General features: G+C 37.3%; 1 protein-coding gene across 1 annotated transcript in view; it reads right to left on the minus strand.

Annotated features, from left to right (window-relative positions):
- The window catches only part of EFHC2 (EF-hand domain containing 2), a 111918-nt gene that overhangs the window by 24148 nt on the left and 64609 nt on the right, over positions 1-23161 (minus strand). Inside the window, exon 11 of the mRNA XM_063444268.1 lies at positions 5732-5865. Coding sequence (XP_063300338.1) covers positions 5732-5865 — 134 coding nt within the window. The remainder of the gene's footprint in view (positions 1-5731; positions 5866-23161) is intronic.

Here is a 23161-nt window from a genome sequence, read left to right on the forward strand (position 1 = left end):
GCAAGAAAAAAATAAAAAAGCAGAGACGTGTGTGTGGTTCAAGGGGTGTAAAGGTGCCAGACGGGTAAGGGAGGTCATTGAGGTGTGAGGTGAGGGGTGTCTGTTATTGTTTGTGTCAATGAGAATGTATGTGTCAGTGATATTAAAGCGACACTCCAAGCACCAAAACAACTTAATCTAAGTAAAGTTGTTATGGTTCCAGGAGGCCCCTGGAGGCACTCTTACCACAAGGGGTTAAACCCTTATTAAACGGTTTAACCCCAAGCTGCCTCAAGGGGTAAAGTCCACTAGCCCCAGGTGGCTCTGGCTTCTGAATTTTCAGATTCAGGAAGCGCAGGGTTTCGCTAGGTAAGGTCACTGCTGATTGGGTGAGAGTGGCCAGCTGATGCTCTCAAACAGTCAGTGATTCCCCATTAACTAAACTGGCTTGGAAAAGATACGTTTCCTTCCATGCCTGCCCGGCAGTACTCTGCTTTTCCCTAATCTAAAAATGCAGAAGCCAGGGGCCGTCTGGGTGGAAGTGGAGACCACTGCTATAGTCAACCTTGGGGTTAAACCATTCGAGAACTTAATTTAGATTAAGTTGTTTTGGTGTCTGGAGTGTCCCTTTAAGTGTTTCTGTATTGGTGCATTAGAGGGTGTTTACGTCAGTAAGTGTGTATATGTCTATGTGACTGTGGCTGTGTCAGTCACTCAGTGTAAGTGGATATAAGTCATTGAGCCTTTTTGTCTATGGGTCAATGAATGTGCCTGTCATTGAAATAATGTGCCAGGGAGAGTTAGTTAATGTATGTGTCAAAGAATTATTTTTTTTCCCTTAAATACACAAATTAATCTATATCATTTCTGAGGGAGTTATATAAATATGGTATGATGCATCTCTACGAAGAGATGCTGATGTGCGTAGGGCATGCACATTAGGTGCCTCAATGCCTCTCTGTGCAGAAGCATTGGATTGGCTGAGATTATCTTCACTGATGATCTCAAAAAAGGACAGCTACCACAAGACCAAAGCGGCAAGGGATAAAACATGGTAGGAAATAGACATATAAAGCTGGTATGATAGAAGGCTTGTATATCTGGGATTTCACACTTAAGCCTGGTGCAAAAGGGGAGAATAAAGTAAAATTATATTAAGCAAGATAAAAATAAGAATAAATAAAATCCCTTTCTGTGGGTGTAACAGAAATTGAAGATAGGGGAATGGAATAAGGGATTTAATTAGAACAATTGACATTACAGACATGGTCTTGGTATTCAAACAGGGGGCCTACAACATTGTTACATTCTAGATGAGTCGTTCATCTTGGCACTGGGTCCCACCCAGCTCCTCCCCCACAACATCATCGGGCGGGTTAGACCTAATGCGCATGCGCGGCAATGGCCACGTGCACATTATACCTCCCCATAGGAAAGTATTATTTCCCCAAATTCTTAATCTAGTAAATAACCATGAAGTTCAGTTAAATCAAAACAAAAAATTTATATCACATTAACAGTTAATTTAAGGTTTATGTGAACTGTAATGTATGTATGATATGGCATCATCCTTAAGACACTAGTGTTGGTTGTTGGTCAAAGATTTTAAAGTGATGACACATAGGACATATATATTAAATGCCAAGGGCTAAGTGTCATACAACAAACACATTTCAGTTATGCACTTAGGAAGCACAGCTGTGAATACACTAAAAAAACAGGCTAACACGGATCCGAAGATGATTCATTTAGCTTATGGTTTCTTAAATCATTTTGATAGATTAAACTTATCAACGGTCGTCTAAATAAAAAGATTTTGGAAATGGAAAAAAGTTAGTTTAAAAAGAGTGACTGCTTTTTAGCTTGTAATACGGTCACCACGTGTACAAAAAAATTCTATATGCATATGCACAAGAAAAACAAAAATATTTCATATAAAATGTTGAAATTACCCTTTTTACATGTAGTTATTTCATTTATACTTTACCGGGTGCTCACAAGTTAACTAGCATACAATTATTGGTTATTACAGAAGTCTACCTTTATAACAAATGGGCATTTAAAAAAAACATGGATTATGGTAATTAGGTCACAGACAGGTGTCTTGGTCAATGGCGATGGATCAAGATTTTAAGATCACACAAGTACAAATTAATCTCATGTACTAAGCTCTATCTGCAACAAAGTTACAGACAGTATTCTTCAATGTACTGCCAGGAATTCTGCAGCTAATTGTTCATTTTAGGCTAAAATAGTGTTATTGGGATAAATCCACAACTTGACTATTTATTCAGTGCATTTATTTGGGCCTACTATATGCAATTCCCTGGATAATTTCTGACATTTCCAAATTTAAAGTAAACCTGTGCTGTATAGAACCTGCACTGTTAAATGTCTCTTGATAGGCAATCTATATCACAGACTGACATCTACTATCACTGCTGGATATTGTTCTTCATAATTGTAAGTATACACTTTGGCAGGTTAAGCTTAGATTAATTTTAACTCCTGAGTTTGAACTACCAGCACGAAAATCTATCCTGCATTTGTCTTTTCTCAGTTACACTCTGTTGTTGGCTTATTTACACATTTATTGATAAGTCTTCAATAGTAAACTAAATATGAAGCTCTGTCTCTATGTTTTTCAAAGTGTATCACTTGTACCATAGTGACCAGGCCAGGCACATAAGCGTTTATATATGATCACCTGGATTGCATTTATCAAAACTCAGTGAGTTTCTAACATGTTCTTTATGAAGATTATGTGAGTTGCAAACAGCTCCAGAATTAGAAGGAAAAGGTCAGCTTCTCTACTCTAGAGGTACCATGAAAACAGTTAGGGTTATTAATTATGTGACAAGTTTTGGTTATTCAGAGTGAATTTGATGTGCATTTCAAATCTAATGATCAAAAAGCTGAACTGGAATATATCTTCACGTCAGCTTTACTTCCAATGCAGCTCTTTAATGAATAATTGTGATAGCGTCCAATATAAGGTTCACAGTGCACAAACTTGAAGGGTATCTTTCAAGTCCTCTACACAATAACCAGGGAGACAAGAAACAAATGACTCCACTCTGTTGGCTGAGAAGTCCAATTCTGACTAACTTCTGGCTAGGTCTTTAAAATTGGCAATACAAAAGTTGGATATTATTCTAATTTTAGTGAATAACCTCTTGTAGAATCTAAGCTCTTTTGAGCAGGGTCCTCGTCTACCTTTTGTTCCTTCAAATTTTCGAATTGTCTCATTTATTAGAATATGTTGGTGCTATATAAATACCAATAATAATAATAACCATGCAGGATTCAGCATTACTCATGTGCTACCCAGGAAATTAGTTTTTAACAAGTTTGAGAGCACTGCTGATCTTAAATTCCATTTAAGGATGCTGGTGGGAAGGATTAACTAATTTTACTTTAGCCTGGAACCAGGGCCGGTGAAAGGATTTTTGGGTACATAGGCGAAGATGCATTTTTCCGCCCCCACCCCTCCTCTAAAATTAACATCTTCTCCTATGTGCCTCCTAACCAGCCCCTCCCTCTTCCCTGTCCCTTAGTGTTCCTCTCCCCTCTCCCCTCCCCCCTCTTTTCCCTGTCCCTTGGTGTTTCTCCCCTTCCTGGTGTGCCTCCTACCTGTCTTGTAGCGTTGCGGAGCAGATCCTCTACAGGAGCTTCAGTTTTCTGTACCTGGCTGGACTGACAGGAAGTGCTCTCTCAGTGAGCACTTCCTGTCATTCTGGCCGGGTACAGGAAAAAGAAGCTCCTGTACTGCGCTCCGCTCCGCCACGCTACACTCAGTGGTGTATAAACACTAACAGCCACACACACTCAATGACAAACACATAGACGTCACTGACAGACACAGACTCACTGATCTGACACACACTCATTCATTGACAGACACACACTCAATCACAAACATACTCTCACTGATTTGACAGACACTCACAAACACACACTGATAGACACACTCACACTGACAAAACACACTCATACACTGACAGACACACACACTCACACAATCATTCACAGACACACTCACAAATGCATACACAGACACACACTTACAGACACACACTCACAGACAAACACACTCACACATACACAGACACACACACTCACAGACAAACACATACACAGACACACACTCACAGACAAACACATACACAGACACACACACTCACAGCCAAACACAGACACTCACAGACACACACACTCACAGACACACACATACACAGACACACACATACACAGACAAACACATACACAGACACACACTCACAGACAAACACACTCACAGACAAGCACAGACACTCACAGACAAACACATACAAACACATAGACAGACACACACACTCACAGACAAACACAGACACACACACTCACAGACAAACACATACACAGACACACACTCACACATACACTTTCAGACACACACAAATTATTAATAATATCCACCCAGCCTCCCTACCTGGAGAGCTGGCGTGGATCCGTCCCTGGGGTCCAGTGGGGCTGCTGGGCGGCGTGTGGCAGTGTTCTAATGAGAGGCGGCGAATGAGCTCTAACCTGTCTGCTCTGCTCCCTGGCGGGCTGTCTACTGATGCCGCGGGAGCCGGAATATGACGTCATATTCCGGGTCCCGCGGCATCAGCAAAAATCGCGCGAGGGAGCAGAGCAAACAGGTTAGAGCTCCCTCGCCGCCTCTCATTAGAACACTGCTGCCCGCCGGGGATCCAGGAGGTGACCTGGCAGGAAAGAAAGCTTCCCTCCTGCCGGTCACTGGAATCTTGTGCCCCCAGAGCCAGTGCGCCCCCTTAGGCGGCCGGCTGTGCTGCCTTATGGACGCGCCGGCCCTGCCTGGAACCTGTCATTATTGGACATTACTGGAGAAGATAGTTACTCTACTTTGACCAAACATAATCAGAAATCAACCAGGGTTATCAGATGTAACTAAAGTAATATGCATATAGAACAGAAAGATTACAACCACCTAAACATGCTCACATGCTGCTTGTGACCAACAGATACAACATACAAAAACAGTCATTAGGTTGGTATAGAGTACAAATTGTGAAAAAACAGGAATGATCTACCGCGCCAAAACAACCACACAGATAAAAAATAATATGGTATAGAGTACGACCTGCCAAATTTGGGGTACATTGGCATTGTGGCAGGCTTATGCAATGTATAAACATACACTGTAACTAAATTCCAATTATGTTTACATATGTTAGGTGTATATAAAAATGTGCATTTTAAAGTTGGTTTTAAGTAGGCTGGGCTGAATTTTGCTTGTTGCATCTATTGGCCACCAGCAGCACCTTTATAATTTATATATACTAAGGTGAGAGCTGCATTTCTGTGTATAATAAGAGAGTAATGACCAAACACTTTTTTTTTCTCATCTTTTACGGTCATATGTGCCTAATTTCAAGCCCTACGTAAACCTTGAAATGCATAGGCATTAGGTTGCTATAGAGTAGGACCTGGGATTAAATAGTGCACTGGCATTGTGGCAAGCTAATGCAAAATATAACAATATATTTTTTAAAAATCCATTATTTTTACTTAAGTCAGGGATTTTTTTTTTTTTTAATACTCTGTTTTAAAGTCATTTTTAATGGAATGGGTTGAAATTTGTATGATATATATATATATATATACATAAATCAATCACTGATTTCCTTTCATATGCAAAGCATTAAACTGTAAGTATAGCACATTCATCATTTTAATTTATATTTCATACCTGAAAGTTTCATAAGCCATCTCAGTGCTGTTCCCAGGATCATTAGCTGCAAAGAGTTGCTTGATTTCGCGTGGTCTTGGTTCTGCAATACTCCTTAACTTACTTATAATGGCAATAATGTCAGCCATAGGGAACTAGAAAATAAAGATGAAAAACAAAATGTAAAATTACAGCTACAGTAATTATCCTTCTACTTAGAAATGTGCATTGGCCTCGATTTAATATTATTAGGTGAGCTTTTCAAATGATTTAATATTATTGGATAAACTTTTTAAATGATTTAAAATTATGAAAAATATTTTAATTGTGTAATATTAAGATATTTTGTAATATATGATATTTTATGATATTTTTATATTTTGAAAAAATATATATTTTAAAAGTTCATCCCAAAGTATTAAGTCATTGAAAAGCTTATCCAACAATATTAAATCGATACCATTGTACTTTTATAAATAAGTGTTTTTCACTCAAAATGAGAAAGTTGATCACCATACTGATTTCAAACATTAACCCCTTAATTTAATTAAGTTTTCATTTAATTAAACATATAAAATGATTTCACTTCAAAAATCACCAATAAAGTATATGGGAACGCTTGTAGATAAATAATTTTGAAAGTTTAATTAATCAAGGCCAAAGTGAGTAAAAATAAGTGACAAAACAGAATTTGTTTGCCAACTACAATGTCATAGCTTGCTTAAAACCCTGGGTCTATGGCATTTTATACATTTATTTTTTGTAATTTATTTAGTTTTTCTCCAGATGTCTTGTGTTGATTTTTAAATGACTTTAATGAGTTCTGCATCATGAGCTCTACTTATGAATGCTCCAGAACAGCATGTGTAGATCTCCAATTTTGTCCCTGACAGCTCTTTGGTCATGGCCATGGTGGAGAGTTTGGAATCTGATTGATTGCTTCTGTGGACAGGTGTCTTTTATACAGGTAACAAGCTAAGATTAGGAGCAATCCCTTTAAGCCCTTAAGGACACATGACATGTGTGACATGGCATGATTCCCTTTTATTCCAGAAGTTTGGTCCTTAAGTGGTTAAAGGGACTCTCCAGTGCCAGGAAAACAAACCATTTCCCTGGCACTGCAGGTCACCTCTCCCTTCCACCCCTCATCCCAAGTTGCTGAAGGGGTTTAAACCCCTTCAGTGACTTACCTGTATCCAGTGCCGATGTCCCGTGGTGCTGGATCAGGGTCCGCCCACGCTCCTCCCCCGCGGACGTCATCTGGCGGGGGAGACCCATTGCGCATGCGCGGCCGCCGGCGGGGGAGACCTAATGCGATTAAAATGCTTTCAATGCTTTCCTATGGGGATTTCAGCGACGCTGGAGGTCTTCACATAGCGTGAGGATGTCAAACGACACTATAGCACACGGAATGTGTGCTATAAACACGGAAGTGCCCTCTAGTGGCTGTCTAGTAGACAGCCACTAGAGGAGGAGTTAACCCTGCAAGGTAATGAAAACTGAAAGGTTATGAAAACTGCAATAATTATACTTGCAGGGTTAAGGGTAGTGGGAGTTGGCACCCAGACCACTCCACTGGGCAGAAGTGGTCTGGGTGCATGGAGTGTCCCTTTAAGAGAGTGCTCCTAATCTCAGCTTGTTACCTGTATAAAAGTCACCTGGGAGCCAGAAATCTTGCTGATTGATAGGGGATCAAATACGTATTTCACTCATTGACATGCAAATCAATTTATAACTTTTTTGACATGCGTTTTTCTGGATTTTTTTTTTTTATTCTGTCTCTCACTGTTAAAATACACCTAAAATTAAAATTGTAGACTCATCATTTATTTGTCAGTGTGCAAACATTTAAAATCAGCAAGGGATCAAATACAGTATTGTGAAATTTGTTAGAGGAAAAACAACCAAAAAACTGTGTGAGATTTTTTTACAACTTAGCTGCTTTGACCTACATTTTAAAGGTAGTTGTTAGGACACAATAATAGGATTTCTAAGATGTCTCATCTAGTTTTCTCCCCAAGTCATTTTTTGTGTGTAAATCAGAAATGTAACAGATTATGAATTTTCATGTCTGGATTGTCATCTGTAGCTTTATGATCTAATCACATTATTGGTTACTACAATAATTTTTCTTTTTTTTTATTCATCAGACTCAGTATGGTTGAGTGCCTTAGTATCCACAGGAAAATTCATAATAAACACAATGAAACATTCATGGAAAATATTCATAACTATGCAATCTCAATATTCATAACTATTGCGAGCTCCTGTATGAACTGGAAAAGCATATGGGAGCAGTTAGTTTGGCACGGTGTTCATTAGCATTATTGGAGCCCCCAGCAAAGCACTTTTAGGAAGGCTAATGTGAAATAAATATATATATATATATATATTTTTTTTTTTTAAAACATGTAAATGTGAACGATTTCTCCTGCTTGAAGCTATATTGGTACTTTAAAGCCATAGAGTAATATTTAAACTGCAGTAGACTATTGTCTGCTTGTAAATTATCTAATATTGTGTTTAAAATTTCTATTTTGTGAAAAGGAATTGGATTTAAATAACATTAGGTTAGAGCGTCAAGCACAGTAAGGAAACAGAAACTCTTTTGAAGTTAATTTCTAGTGGTAAGGTATAGGATATAAAAAGAATGGCAAATCATGGTATTTCTTAAACTAGCTCTCCACCCAGTGGCTGTATTGTGTGCTGCCAATTGAGTGATATGGTTACCAATGAAACACAAAAACACAGACAAAAATACAATTTTGTATGCTTTTGCAAAATGTTTTTTTCTGGATTAATATGTAAAAAATAACCAAGTCTGAGAATATCCCACATGTGTAATAATTAACAAAAAGCATATAATATGTAGCATAGTCAGCAACTATAAATACACAGTGCTTGTAACGGAGAGCTGGTCTTTCACAGGTTAACTCCAATAAAGATTCCAGTGAGGCTCAGGAAAAGTAATACAAATACCATAGAATAATAATCACAGCAAGTAAGGTAATCCACGAATATCCCCATACAGATCCCAATGACTGGACGACACACAGCATCAGGAGCAGAACTGAACTTTTAATCACTCAACCTTCTTTTAAAGCATTCTCCCATGCAGGGGAGGGAGTCACAATATTTAGTACAGTAGCCAATAATGTAACAGTTACCTCCCACACATCTCCTCCCCTCAGTGTGACACATAATCCCATTAAACATACTGTAGGGGCGGAGCCTAGCAGCCAAGCTGAGCGGTTGTGCCAAGCTGCAGCTCCTGCTCAAATCGACACAAATCGGGGGTAAAACCCCAAAAAGCTGGCATCAAAGCTCACCGGAGTGAAGCTGGTAAGATGGGGAAACCCGGGGGCTTCCTCCGACACCAAACCCAAGCGTGTGACCCCCCGAGACCCCGCTCTGCAAACCTGAGGCCCACCGGAGATCGAACAGTGGAGGGACGGCCGCTCTCCACGATGCCTGACCTGGGTATGGTACCCTCGGGGCTCTCGGCTCCTACCCCCCCCCCCCCCTGGACCGATGGGGGTCATCTCGGTCCACAGCGAGCAGCGAGAGAGGCAAATACAGACTAGATCAGCAGCCTGAGACTAAGAAACGACGGGGCAGTCAAGCACATGGCGCGCCCAAGATGGCGCAGGGTCACAGGCTACTACAGGCTTCTATAGGCACCCAAACCACTTAATCTCAATGAAGTGGTTTAATTTGCTATGTGTCCCCCACCCTCACCCCTGTTTTAACCCTGCAGTGGAAAACATAGCCATTTAGCAGAAAGGCAACGTTTCATTGGAAGATTTTAAGTGTCCCTAGGGGCTGTCACTCAGAGTCACTAGAAACACTCCCAAGGAATTCGCAGAGAGAACTCTGCTATATCTATCAGATAGTCTCAGCATGGCATTTTGCTGCACATTCACACTTGCCTCCCAATGCTTTCATGTAGAAAAACAATGGATTGGGTGAGATCATCAATCTCGATAATCTCAGCCAAGGAGGCAGGGCAAGCCGCAGAAAACCAGTCTTGCAAGTTGGGTGCTGACCACCTAAATGGCCACCAGAGCACTATAGCGTTAGGAATGCACATTTTTATCCCTAACGCTATACTGTTCTTTAAAGGCTGCCACAGTTTCCAGAAAACATATTACATATGACAGTGATATATCGTATAGGTGACAGCCTCATATAGCACAGAGTAAAGATATTTTGTGCTGCAAAACCCATGCCAGTTTGTTTATAATACACTTAACTATTCTACTTGAGGCATTAACTTTTCAGAGCAATGTACTAATCTACCACCATCACCACAGATTTGTTGTTGTTTTTTGGCTGCTGGTTACTAATACTATTTGGAAACAGTGTTGTGAGTAACAGCAAATTTTAGAATAGTAATCAGATTACACAGACAAATTCCCCGTTGTGAGAAACTTCTGAAAAAAAAATATAGTGGATATATTGTTATATTGTTTGCTTATATGATGATTGATTATTACACCACAGCTCTACTTAGCACGTATGCAAATCTCCCTATTTATTGGTTGGGACGTTAGAGGTGTGTGTTTGGGCAAAGTAAGTAGTAGTTTTGCTGAGACTCACTTTTTAAAGAATTTCTTGATTATGTGTGGTCAAATTCTCATGTCAACTAAGATTATACTTGGCTCTGCTTAGCAGGGTGCATGAGACAAAAAAGATGTGAACCTAAAAAAATCCTAAGAAAACTCTTTCAAAATTATAATTTTATGAAATCTGAAATTTGTAAGAAGTGTAAAGAAAGTTTGCCAGTTCAATTAAATAACAAAACTAATAACAGTTAAAATGGTTTTAATTTAAAAAGACATAATAAAGATTTTACTATGCCAAATTTAAACTCTAAATTTCAAGCCAGCTCTTGTGTATATTCATAAACATCACAAAAGAATTAAATTTGTTGTTTCTGGCTAGAAAACCATATTAATAAACCATGGAATGTCACTCGAGAGTAAAGTCTAACCATTGTTCTGGTTTGCTGCCCAGTGATGTTTTATAGATTGTGAATATTTTAAGATAAACCTTTCTTATCTTACTAGCTTTGTAGCCAAGCTCAACTTAGATGTTTTTACTTTCAAATCAGTTATTTGTAGATGTCCTATCTGGGCCAATGTCAATGCCCTGAGTATGAATTGCTGTGGAATGACAGAGGAATGTAATGCTAATATATTCTCCTGTTACCTGTATCAGATATGTAACAGCTAATCGAAGCCCAATGTTTTCCAAACATCTGCAGCATTCTTGCATTGTTTTTTTTTCTGTTGGGGTACGAACTTCCAGAAAATTGCACTATTTCAGATTAAAGGGCTACTACAATTAAAAAAAACAGTATTTTAAGAAACATTGCTGTGCCGCCATTGGTTGTCAGTTATCAGAGAGGTTAATCTCCGTATGTCCAGCATTTCATAGGGAAATGCTGCACATACAGACTCTAGGCACTATGACAACTTCAAATCACTGAACAGGTAATGGTGCTTGCGGTAACCCTTTAAATCTTTTAACTCTACACCTGTAGAAAAAGGCCTTCCGTATAAATTCCTAGGAAAGAGAGGACACTGACTAAATGGAGGCTATAAACAATTGTTGAACATGTTGCTTCAATACTATACACTATTGACTGTGTCTCCATCCTCACAGGATAGATTGTGTCAATGTAGCTAAACAGTGTGGGGCCCCATGGTGGGGATACTGTCATAAACCTCGGTTAATTATATCACTTGGAAGAAGTCTTAGATGATTAAGAGTGAGAGAGACAGTGCTCGAGTCCTGCAGGAACGCTGTGTCTAATAAAAGTGCAGGAACGCCGTGTCTGACAGCGAGAAAGGCGCCCGCCGCACTGTAGCCCCACTGGACCCCAGGGACAGGTCCATGCCAGCTCTCCAGGTAGGGAGGCTGGGAGGACATTTTTAAAATTAAAAAAAAATATGAATAATTTGTGTGTGTGTCTGTGAGTGTGTGTCTGTGAGAGTGTGTGTGTCTGTGAGTGTATGTATGTGTGTATCAGTGTGTGTGTCTGAGTGTGTGTCTGTGTGTGTTTGAGTGTCTGTGAGTGTGTGTGTGTGTGTCTGTGAGAGTGTGTGTGTGTCTGTGTCTGTGTGTGTGTGTCTGTGAGTGTATGTTTGTGTGTATCAGTGTGCGTGTCTGTGTGTGTTTGAGTGTATGAGTGTGTGTCAGTGTGTGTGTGTATGTGTGCACTTATATATGCATAAGAGTGTATTTTTTTTTGGGGGGGGGGGGTGGAACTTGGGTGAGTTCCCACACTTTATTCCCCAGGACTTGACGCCTGGAGAGAGCAGATTGTATTTCTATTATAACATTATATTTGGCATTTCCATTAAATACTACAACTAGTGGTACATCAGGAATTAAGTTTTGCCTACTTGACCCATCAGAGCCACCATGATTCAGGTTGGGGCACCCAGCCCTTTGCCACTATTGTGACTGTTACTTCTTTTCGTGACCTTTTATTGCTTTAGGAGGGGAATAGAATGGTTAAGTTTTGTATATTGCTAATATGCTTGGCCAGTACTTGGGTACATAGGTGAGGAAAAAGAAAGTACTTGGTACTGCTTGTATGTAATGGTTGTTAAAAGAGAAGTATGTGATAAAAAATAATATTCATGTGGAAATGTATGTTATCAGTGGCACTTGAATAACAGGTGACAGAGACACTATTTAACCCCTTAAGGACACATGACATGTCTGACATGTCATGATTCCATTTTATTCCAGAAGTTTGGTCCTTAAGGGGATAAAGGGACAGAACTTTACCCCAGTGGCGTTTTGGCTGTGTTCCTGGGATCTGAGCGCTTTTCGGATATGTTGGGCGCTCAAATCCAGGCTATTCGGGTTATGAACTATGGGAGTTCCTTTATGGGAAATATGTATTTTTGTGTGTTTTCTATAATTTGGCATTTTATGCTTAGTCACGGTGACATGGCATTTTGGGGTCATTTTGTGTGTGTGTGTATGGGAGTGTCATGGGTGTGTTTTCTGTGTCCCTGTATTGAATAAAAGCAGGCCATTACAGCTGGATTAAACAGGTCGTTTTACCCATTCATTAAGTCTAGGCTAATGTTTGGGGGATTGGGAGCTATATTCACAATTAATCACTACTGCGCTTGGGACTTGGGAGATTCTTCACGAATGTACTCAGCTAAAGTACTGGGACCCGTTACAAGGGGGAAGCTATAGTGCCAGGAAAACGAGTTTGTTTTCCGGGCACTATAGTTTCCCTTTAATTCTCTGATGGTGTAGAGAATAAACAAAGACTGGGAAAAGCAATAGTGTCCCTATATATGAAACTAGTGGATATGATTGTAGGATGGGGTTTGTTTTTAATTAAAAGCAGGATACATAAGAAATGTCCATATGCACACTACATACAATCATTAAAAATAAAATAAAAAAATAACAGTACCAACAGTTATAAGGAAGAGAAAATAAATAACACAGGAAAACGAATATATATATGGAGGCTATAAAAAAATTGCTGAACAATTGTTGAATTGTTATTACCTTATTTGTATATGTTCACAATTATATCTAATTATGAACATATAAGAATAAGGTAATAATAAGAAATGAACAGGCTAAATGTTCCAAAGAAAGGATAGCATGCTATACTATTTGAGGATAAACATGCCAAAGAAATCAGATGACATGATTTAAGAGAACTGCAACCCACTGGTACTACAAATCAAAGAATTAGTGGAAGCACTGATAAATAGTAGAGTATCATGGTTGGACAGAATTACATGTAATAATGCCATACATATTCCTTTAATAACCTATTTAGTTAGAACAATCCTGCATAAGTTACTGACAGATCTACAAAAATAGTAATGAAAAACATATGGCACGGTATAAAAAAACCCTTAGATTAGAAATATCAAGTTAGATACTAACAAATGAGTAAATACAGTGAATCATGTATGCTACACAAAAAAAAATGAACATTGCACATTAAAAAAATTGAATTAAAAGAATGATCCATGAATTTAATCTTAACCAGCAGGTTTTAGAAACAAAGGGACCACCCTTTTTGTAGGGGTGCAAGGACTCTCCACTCTTTTCTCTATTTTCCCACGCACATAATCTGAGGCATCGGGCAGCTACGGTGCTGCCTGTCAGTTTACTGTGGATGCTTGAACTCACTTTTTCCTTTAAATTAACCAAAAGAAAGCACCTTTATTGCTACCACATAAAAATAAAATTCTCTATAAGCTCATTATTATTTCGTTAGCATTTAAGGATGATCCATTAACTCTTAATTAGCATCTAGAGGGCAGGGCTGCCCGGGTCAGTTTATTATGGCTTAATGTGGTAGTTTAAGAAATAGCATGAGTATATTCTGCTGTTCAGCAGCTGTCTTCACCCGTCCTAAAATTACTTTTTGTTTAAAGGTTAGTTGGGGTTAGTGGGCTATTTGACGTTAGACCCCAATGTAAAACCTTTCAGCCGTTTGAAGAAGGAACCCAATTTATCCTCACGGGAATTTTTTATTGGGGATATGGTTAGAGAGAACATGATAAAAAAAAATGGAGGACTTTACATAGCTGGACTCAGTGTTTCAAAAAAAATTAGGAAGATAGGGAGATGCCAGGATATCTTCGAACATAAAGAAAAGCAGGAGTAGATTCTGGAAAAATACTGGTTTGTGGATATATTTTAAGGAACAGCCCTCTGTAAACTTGTGGGGGCTGCAAAATGTCAAACCACTTTTATTTAGATTGAACTACATTTTTAAATGATTTGAAACAGAGAATTTTTGGGAATGGATGTAAAAATAAAAGAAATAAGAATCCATTTAAAAAAAAACGGCAAGAAGGATGGAGGCCAGTCAGACAATGTGTAGACAATAATGTAACAAGAGTAATTTTAACCATTGCATAGCTAACCACTATACATGCAAAAGTTAGTAAATCAGAATCTTCATGTCCTCAATTAAATGACAGTTAAAAGTATGTTTTATGTTAGCTTGCTTAACATATTAACGTATTAAAGGGACACTCCAGGCCCGTAGAGCACTTTAACTTGCTGAAAAGATTTAGGTGTGAAGAGTGGGTCCTATTTTTTTCATTTTGGAAAAAGTTCAGATTTCAGATTTCATAGAAATTGACACTTTTATAAATTATACTGGTTACACCCCCCTGACTACTTACTTCCTAGTCTGGTTAGCTTATCAACTTATCAGCTTGCATTGAACTCAAGGAGCAGCAAACTGCCCAGAGCACCTGGATTGCAAAAACTTCTCATTGAGCTGCATTTTGCAGTCTGAGATTGGACAGTCACATAAAGTCTGGGCGGGGTTAGAAGGGGAGGGTTTAGAAAAGCAGCAGACAAGAGATCTGCAGTTTTCCAAGCTATTTTTAATTATAACTCCAATGACAAAATGCATAATTAAATGCATGCAGGTTTTCATTTGGGGTATATCTGCTCAACAGTGATTTTTATTTACTTTGTATTTGGGCAGTTAAGTGTCCATTTAAATTGTTCAACATATAATAGATAAGTAGAATAATTCCTTCTCAATATGCAAAATTCCTTATTTATAAAGAGCTAACTATCCATACAAGATCGCCATATTATCACGATACTATGATGCAAAAAGACAAATCAGAAATAAGTAGTATGTAAATAAAACCACAATATGAGTACAGCAAAATATTAATTATCATTGTGAGGGAACTCATTTAAGAAGCCAGGATACATAAATTTCAGGCATTAAAAAACACATCACATTCTGTATGGAGTTCCCTATATTAAGAACCAGTGATACATTTAATGTTTAAGTTGATTCTAAAACATGTCCAGAGTAGATAGGATTATTATCACGTTTAACTCTATGGAATGTTTGCTCCTCCTTTCCCTCCCTTTGCTTGGGTATCCTCCCGCCAGCCTCCTCCCACCTATATATTGGCACCTTTATCCTATGCCTTCCAAAGATATTCTCTGCTCTTAAAAGTTCTAATAATAGATAAACTTGGCAATCAGACCTCTTATGGAACAACATCCTGACTAACCTTAATAGCTCTAATAAAGAGCTTACATTGGAAAGGAAAGGAAGGTCTCTTGACTTATCTAAGTATGAATGTGATGTGTGAATGTGTCAAAGGGGAAATTGATAGAAAACATTTTTTTTAAGTTTTTAAATGTAAAATTTTTGCACTATTAATGCACAAGGATTAAACTCCGTCTATAGACGGAAATTATTGGACACAATCATTTTTTAAAAAAAATGATATTACACTAGTAGAAGAAACACACTGGTTATATTCACAACAAAAAAAAATATTTTTGATAAAAACTATACATAACCACCTCTTCAGGCAAATAATTCCATATCCTTATTGCTCTTACTGTAAAAAAATATTTTCTTTGCCTTAGATGAAATCTCCTTTCTTCAAGCCTAAATGTGTGGCCTCGTGTCCTATGTATAGCCCTGTTTATGAATAGATTTCCAGATAATGGTTTGTACTGTCTCCGAAAATATTTGTATAATGTTATCATATCCCCTCTCAGGCACGTTTTTTCCAAACTAAAGAGATTAAAAATTTTTAACCTCTCTTCATAACTAAAATGCTCCATTCCTTTAATCAATTTTGTAGCTCGTCTCTGCACTTTTTCTAGTGCCATGATATCTTTCTTTAGAACAGGTGCCCAAAATTGCACAGCATATTCAAGGTGTGGTCTTACCAGCGATTTATAAAGAGGCAAAATTATATTTCCATCCCGAGAATTTATGCCCCTATTTATACATGACAAAACCTTACTGGCCTTAGCAACGGCAGATTGACATTGCATATTGCTGCCTAATTTGTTGTCTATAACAATTCCCAAATCCTTCTCATGTGTGATTATCCCTAGTTCACTACCATTTAGGATGTAAATTGCTTGTGCATTCTTAACCCCGAAGTGCATAACTTTGCATTTCTCTATGTTAAATATTATCTGCCATTTTAGTGCCCAGTCCCCCAATCTATCCAAATCCCTCTGCAGCAAGGCAATATCCTGCTCACATTTTATTACTTTACAAAGTTTTGTGTCATCTGCAAACACTGATACATGGCTTTCAATGCCCATTTCAAGATCATTTATAAATATGTTAAATATAAGCGATCCCAAAACAGAACCCTGAGGGACACCACTTACCACTTTTGTCCAGCTTGAAAATTTACCATAAATGACAACTCGTTGTACTCTATCCTTAAGCCAATGTCAACCCAAGAACAAGAATATTCATCTAGACCAATTTCTTTTAGTTTGAAGACTAACTTATTGTGAGGAACCGTATCAAATGCCTTCGCAAAATCCAAGTAGATCACATCCACTGCAACACCCTGATCTATACTTCTACTTACTTCTTCATAGAATGCAATTAGGTTAGTTTGACATGACCTATGTTTCATAAAACCATGCTAATTATTGCTAATTAGAGATGTCCCGAACAGTTCGCTGGCGAACATAGCTTGTTCGCGGTAACCGCGGCGGGCGAACATATGCGATGTTCGGTCCGCCCCCTATACGTCATGGAGGTGGGAGGGTCTGGGAGGGAGGGTCTGCTGATGATTGGCTGGAATGTGTCTGCTGACTGTGAGGTACAGGGTCAAAGTTTACTCAATGATGACGAATAGGGGGTGGACCGAACATCGCATATGTTTGCCCGCCGCAGCGACCGCGAACAAGCTATGTTCGCCGGCAAACAGTTCCCGGCGAACTGTTCGGGTCATCTATATTGCTAATACCACAGTTCTTCCCAATGAATTCCTGAATATTATCCCTTAATAGCCGTTCAAATAATTTCCCAGTCACAGAAGTTAAGCTCACAGGTCTATCATTTCCAGGCAAGGATTTTGAACCCTTTTAAAATATAGGAACAACATCTGCCTTCCTCCAATCCTCCGGTACAATACCTGAAACAAAAGAATCTTGTGAATCTCAGAGGTTCACTTATTTCCCCACTTAGCTCCTTAAGTACTCGTGGGTGGATACCGTCAGGCCCCGGAGCTTTAATTACATTAATTTTCTTTAATAGCTGTAGCACCTTGTCTCGAGTTATCCAGTCACAAGTTATCTGCAAGTTTCTTGCAGCAATCATTTGCATATCTCTTGCCATAGGATCCTCATTAATATATACTGAAGAAAAATTGTTTTTTAAAATTTCTGCCTTTTCCTGGTCTTCATTGACTAACAGACCCATCTCTGTTTTCAGTTTACCTACACTTTCATTTTTAGTTTTTTTAAAATTAATGTACTTGAAAAAAAATTTGGGGTTGGTTTTGCATTTGGCTATCAATTTCTCATTTTCTAGTTTAGTCACTGTAATTGCCTTTTTGCAAGTATTATTGGCTTCCTTATATCTTATATAGGATGCCTCTGATTTGTCCGATTTAAATGCTTTAAATGCCCTTTTCTTATTTTTAATCTGTTATTTTCCTTCTCTACTAAGCCACATTGGTTTTAATTTGTTTCTTTTATAATTATTACCCAATGGTTAGTGATGTCCCGAACAGTTCGCCGGGAACCGTTCGCCGGCGATGTTCGGTCCGCCCCCTATTCGGCATGGAGGTGGGAGGGTCTGGGAGGGAGGGTCTGCTGCTGATTGTCTGGAATGTGTCTGCTGACTGTGAGGTACAGGGTCAAAGTTTACTCAATGATGATGAATGGGGGCGGACCAAACATCGTGCGTGTTCATGACCGGGAACACGCTATGTTCGCCGGCGAACGGTTCCCGGCGAACTGTTCGGGACATCACTACCAATGGTACATACTGTGAAATGTACCTTTCTAATATTTGTTTGAATAGTTTCCATTTTTCCTCAGTGTTTTTATCACTAAGGAGTTTATGCCAGTCGATATGTTGCAGAGCTGCCCTAATCTTATTAAAATTGTCTTTTTTTAAATTATATGTTTTAATATACCCCACGTGCTTTTGCTTTTTTGAGTTTATTTCAAAAGTTACCATATTGTGATCACTATTTCCCAAATGCTCCCCTACTTGAATGTTGGTTAAAAGATCAAAATTGTTTGTTATAACGAGATCCAGACAAGCATCCTATCTAGTTGGTGCTTGTATCAGTTGTGACATAAAGGTGTCATTTAACACATTCAAAAACCGGATTCCCCTTGCTGAAGTACTAGTCCCTCTATCCCAATTTATGTCTGGGTAATTAAAATCTCCAATAATTAACGTGTTACCCCGATTTGCAGCTTTCCCAATTTGCTCTAACAGCAGTTCTTTCTCATTAATATTTACATTTGGTGGTTTATAACATATCCCAACCAATAACTTATCCCTTTGTTTGCCCCAAGCAGATATCTACCCATAAAGCTTCCACATTTTCCTCGTCACACTCCACATGCCTAAGATTTGACTTTAACTCATGGCTGACATACAAACATACCCCACCACCCTTCTTGTTTTTCCTATCCTTCCTAAATAACGTGTACCCATTTAACCCCTTAACCCCTTCAGGACCGGCCTGTTTTTGCGATGTTTGTACGTTAAGGACCAGAGCAGTTTTAACACTTTTGTGGTGTTTGTGTTTAGCTGTAATTTTCCGCTCTCTCATTTACGGTTCCCATACAAGTTATATATTGTTTTTTTCACGACAAGAAGGGCTTTCTTTACATACCAGTATTTATATTATGTCATATATTGTATTTAAAAAAAATAATGAAATATGGTGAAAAATAAAAAAAAAACATGTTTTTGGACTTTTACTTGAAAAATCTTTTACTTATCTACAAAAGCTAATGAAAAAAACTGCTAAATAGATTCAAAATTTTGTCCCGAGTTTAAAAACACCCAGTGTTTACATGCTTTATTGCTTTTTTTTGCAAGTTATAGGCCTATAAATACAAGTAGGAAATTGCTGTTTCAATATATATATATTTTAAATGTATCAATAGTGACCTTGTAACACCGTTATCTGTCATAAATCCCCGAAACACACCTAACATGTACATATTTTTTTAAAGTAGACAACCCAGGGTATTCAAAATTGGGTATGTCCAGTTTTTTTTAGTAGCCACTTAGTCACAAACACTGGCCAAAGTTAGCATTTATATTTGTTTGTGTGTTAAAAATGCAAGAAACGCTAACTTTGGCCGGTGTTTGTGACTAAGTGGCTACTAAAAAAGGCTGAACATACCCCATTTGCAATACCTTGGGTTGTCTTCTTTTGTAAATGGTATGCCATCATGGGGCTAATTCTCATTCCTTGGCTACCATACGCTGTCAAAGGCAACCTAACCAATCTGACAAATTTCAATAAAAAAAATCAAGCCTTATATTTGACCCTGTAACTTTCACAAACACTATAAAACCTCTACATGTGGGGTACTGTTATACTCAGGAGACTTCGCTGAACACAAATATTAGTGTATCAGAACAGTAAAATATATCACAGCAATAATATCCTCAGTGAAAGAGCTGTTTGTGTGTGAAAAATGCAAAAAACTTCACTTTCACTGACAATATCATCGCTGTGATATGTTTTACTGTTTTGAAACACTAATATTTGTGTTCAGCGAAGTCTCCCGAGTAAAACAGTACCCCCATGTACAGGATTTAGGGTGTCATAGAAAGTTACAGGGTTAAGCACAGTGCTAGCAAATTAAATTATCTGGACTTTTGGCCTGGGTTGGCAGGCAGGTCCCTCAAATTGCAATCATTAAAATTACTTAATTAGGTAAAAATATTACATAAATATGCACGTAGAATTTTAATATATATACATATTTATATATTTGACGTCTACGTGTATATTTATGAAATTATTAATGTAATTTTGTATGTGGACATATGTATATTTCGTATTATTTTTATTTATTTATTTATACATAGATATATATATCATTACATTCTAAGTGTATTTTGATATAAATATATATATATCAATATCAAAATACTGTTAGAATAAAATTGAATATATATATATAATTTTTTTTTAATTATTAAAAATTATTTTTATTTTTTGTTATTTATTTTTATTAACATATTATTTGTATTTTATAATAATATATATATACCATATATATAGTTATTATATATATTGTATATATTCGTGTGTAATTTAAATATAAGTGTATTTTTATATTAATATACGTATATATAAATATAAAAATACACTTAGTGTGACATTATATATATGATACATATACATATATTATATATAGATATAATACATGTATATATATCATATATATATACACATATTATAATTTTTTTTACACTGATTTTTTTGTTTTACACTTTATTTAATGATTTTTTACTTGCAGGGAGACTGCCTGTCAGCACAGACAGTCCCCCTGCAGGCAGATACACAGACCCCTATTGCGGTCATGTGATCGAGTGATCACATGGCCGTGGGGTCCTGATCTGCCGAGGGGGGACTGCCCGGGCAGACAGGCAGTCCCCCTGGACCGGGAGGAGAGCTGATCGCCGCCGTGGGACCGACGGCGATCAGGTAAGTAGCCCAAAACCGTTATGACGGTTCAGGACCGTCAGCGGTCCAAACGCACGTTTTACCGCTGACGGTCCTGAACCGTCAGCGGTCCTGAAGGGGTTAACACCGCAGCCAAATGTACAAGTTGTGAACGAAACAAAATGTAAACAAAACCTGGCATTTGCGCTATATGTCTGTCAAACCGTAATTCACCTCTTTCATATTAAATGCACCCCCCCTTATTATATATCATTTTATTCAGGGGAAACAGGGCTTTCATTTAATATCAAATATTTAGCTATGAAACATAATTTAATATGAAAAAAATGGGAGAAAATAAGATTTTTTTTTATTTTTTTCGTTCTACATGACATTTTAACTGTCAATGTCATAATACTGTTTGATTTTACTGCAATAAAATTCACATATTTGTATTCAGCAAAGTCTCACGTGTAAAACAGTACCCCCTATGTACAGGTTTTATGGTGTTTTGGGAAGTTACAGGGTCAAATATAGCATGTTACATTTGAAATTGAAATTCGCCAGATTGGTTACGTTGCCTTTGAGACTGTATAGTAGCCCAGGAAATAAATTTACACCCATAATGGCATGCCATTTGCAATAGTAGACGACCCAAGGTATTGCAAATAAGCAATGTCCAGTCTTTTTTAGTAGCCATTTGGTCACAAACACTGGCCAAAGTTAGCGTTCGTATTTGTTTGTGTGTGAAAAATGCAAAAAACGCCAATTTTGGCCAGTGTTTGTGACTAAGTGGCTACTAAAAAAGACTGGACATACCCCATTTGCAATACCTTTGGTTGTCTACTATTGCAAATGGTATGCCATCATAGGGGTAATTTTCATTCTTGGGCTACCATAGGGTCATAAAGGCAACGTAAGCAATCTGGCGAATTTTAATGTGAAAAAAATTAAACACAAGCCTTATATTTGACGCAGTAATTTTTGAAAACACCATAAAACCTGTACATGAGGGGTACTGTTGTACTCAGGAGACTTCGCTGAACACAAATATTTGTGTTTCAAAACAGTAAAAAGTATTGCAGCAATAATATCGTCCCTGTAAGTGCTGTTTGTGCGTGAAAAATGCAAAAAACTTCACTTTTACTGGCGATATCATGGTTGTAATACATTTTACTGTTTTGAAACACTAATATTTGTGTTCAGCGACGTCTCCCGAGTAAAACAGTACCCCCCATGTACAGGTTTTATGGTGTCTTGGAAAGTTATAGGGTTAAATATAGTGCTAGCAAATTAAATTCCCTATACTTTCGGCATGGGTGGTCAGGCAGGTCCCGCTAATTGTAATTAATTAGGATACCTAATTATGTAAAATTATTACATAAATATATGTGTAGAATTAATATATGTATATATATACATATGTGTATATATACGTATATATATATATTTTTTTTTTATATTTTTATTTATATATAGGTATATATATAGTGATATATACGTATATATTTATGTATATAGATATATATATTATTTCGTTCTACGTGTATTTTGATATAAATATATATATATTAATATCACAATACAGTTAGAACGAAATAAAACACATCTATATATTTTTTAATATTTTATTTTTAATTATTTTTTTTATTTTATTTTTTTACGTATTTACATATTTATTTTTTTTATATTATTTATAAATATATATATAACAATAATTATATATATATTTAATCAGTATCAGTCTACGTGTAATTTGATATTAATATATATATATATAATTATATATATATTAATATTAAAATACACCTAGACGGTGTATGTGCGTGTATGTATATGTGTATATATATATACTTAGATCATATATATATAATATATATATATATGATCTAAGTATAAATTTTTTTTTTTACACTTATTTAACATTATTTTATTTTATTTTCAGCCAGCAGGGGGACCAACTGTCATTACAGTTGGTCCCCCTGCTGGC

The sequence above is a fragment of the Pelobates fuscus genome, chromosome 1 (genome assembly GCF_036172605.1).
Source record: "Pelobates fuscus isolate aPelFus1 chromosome 1, aPelFus1.pri, whole genome shotgun sequence".
Taxonomy (NCBI): Eukaryota; Metazoa; Chordata; class Amphibia; order Anura; family Pelobatidae; genus Pelobates; species Pelobates fuscus.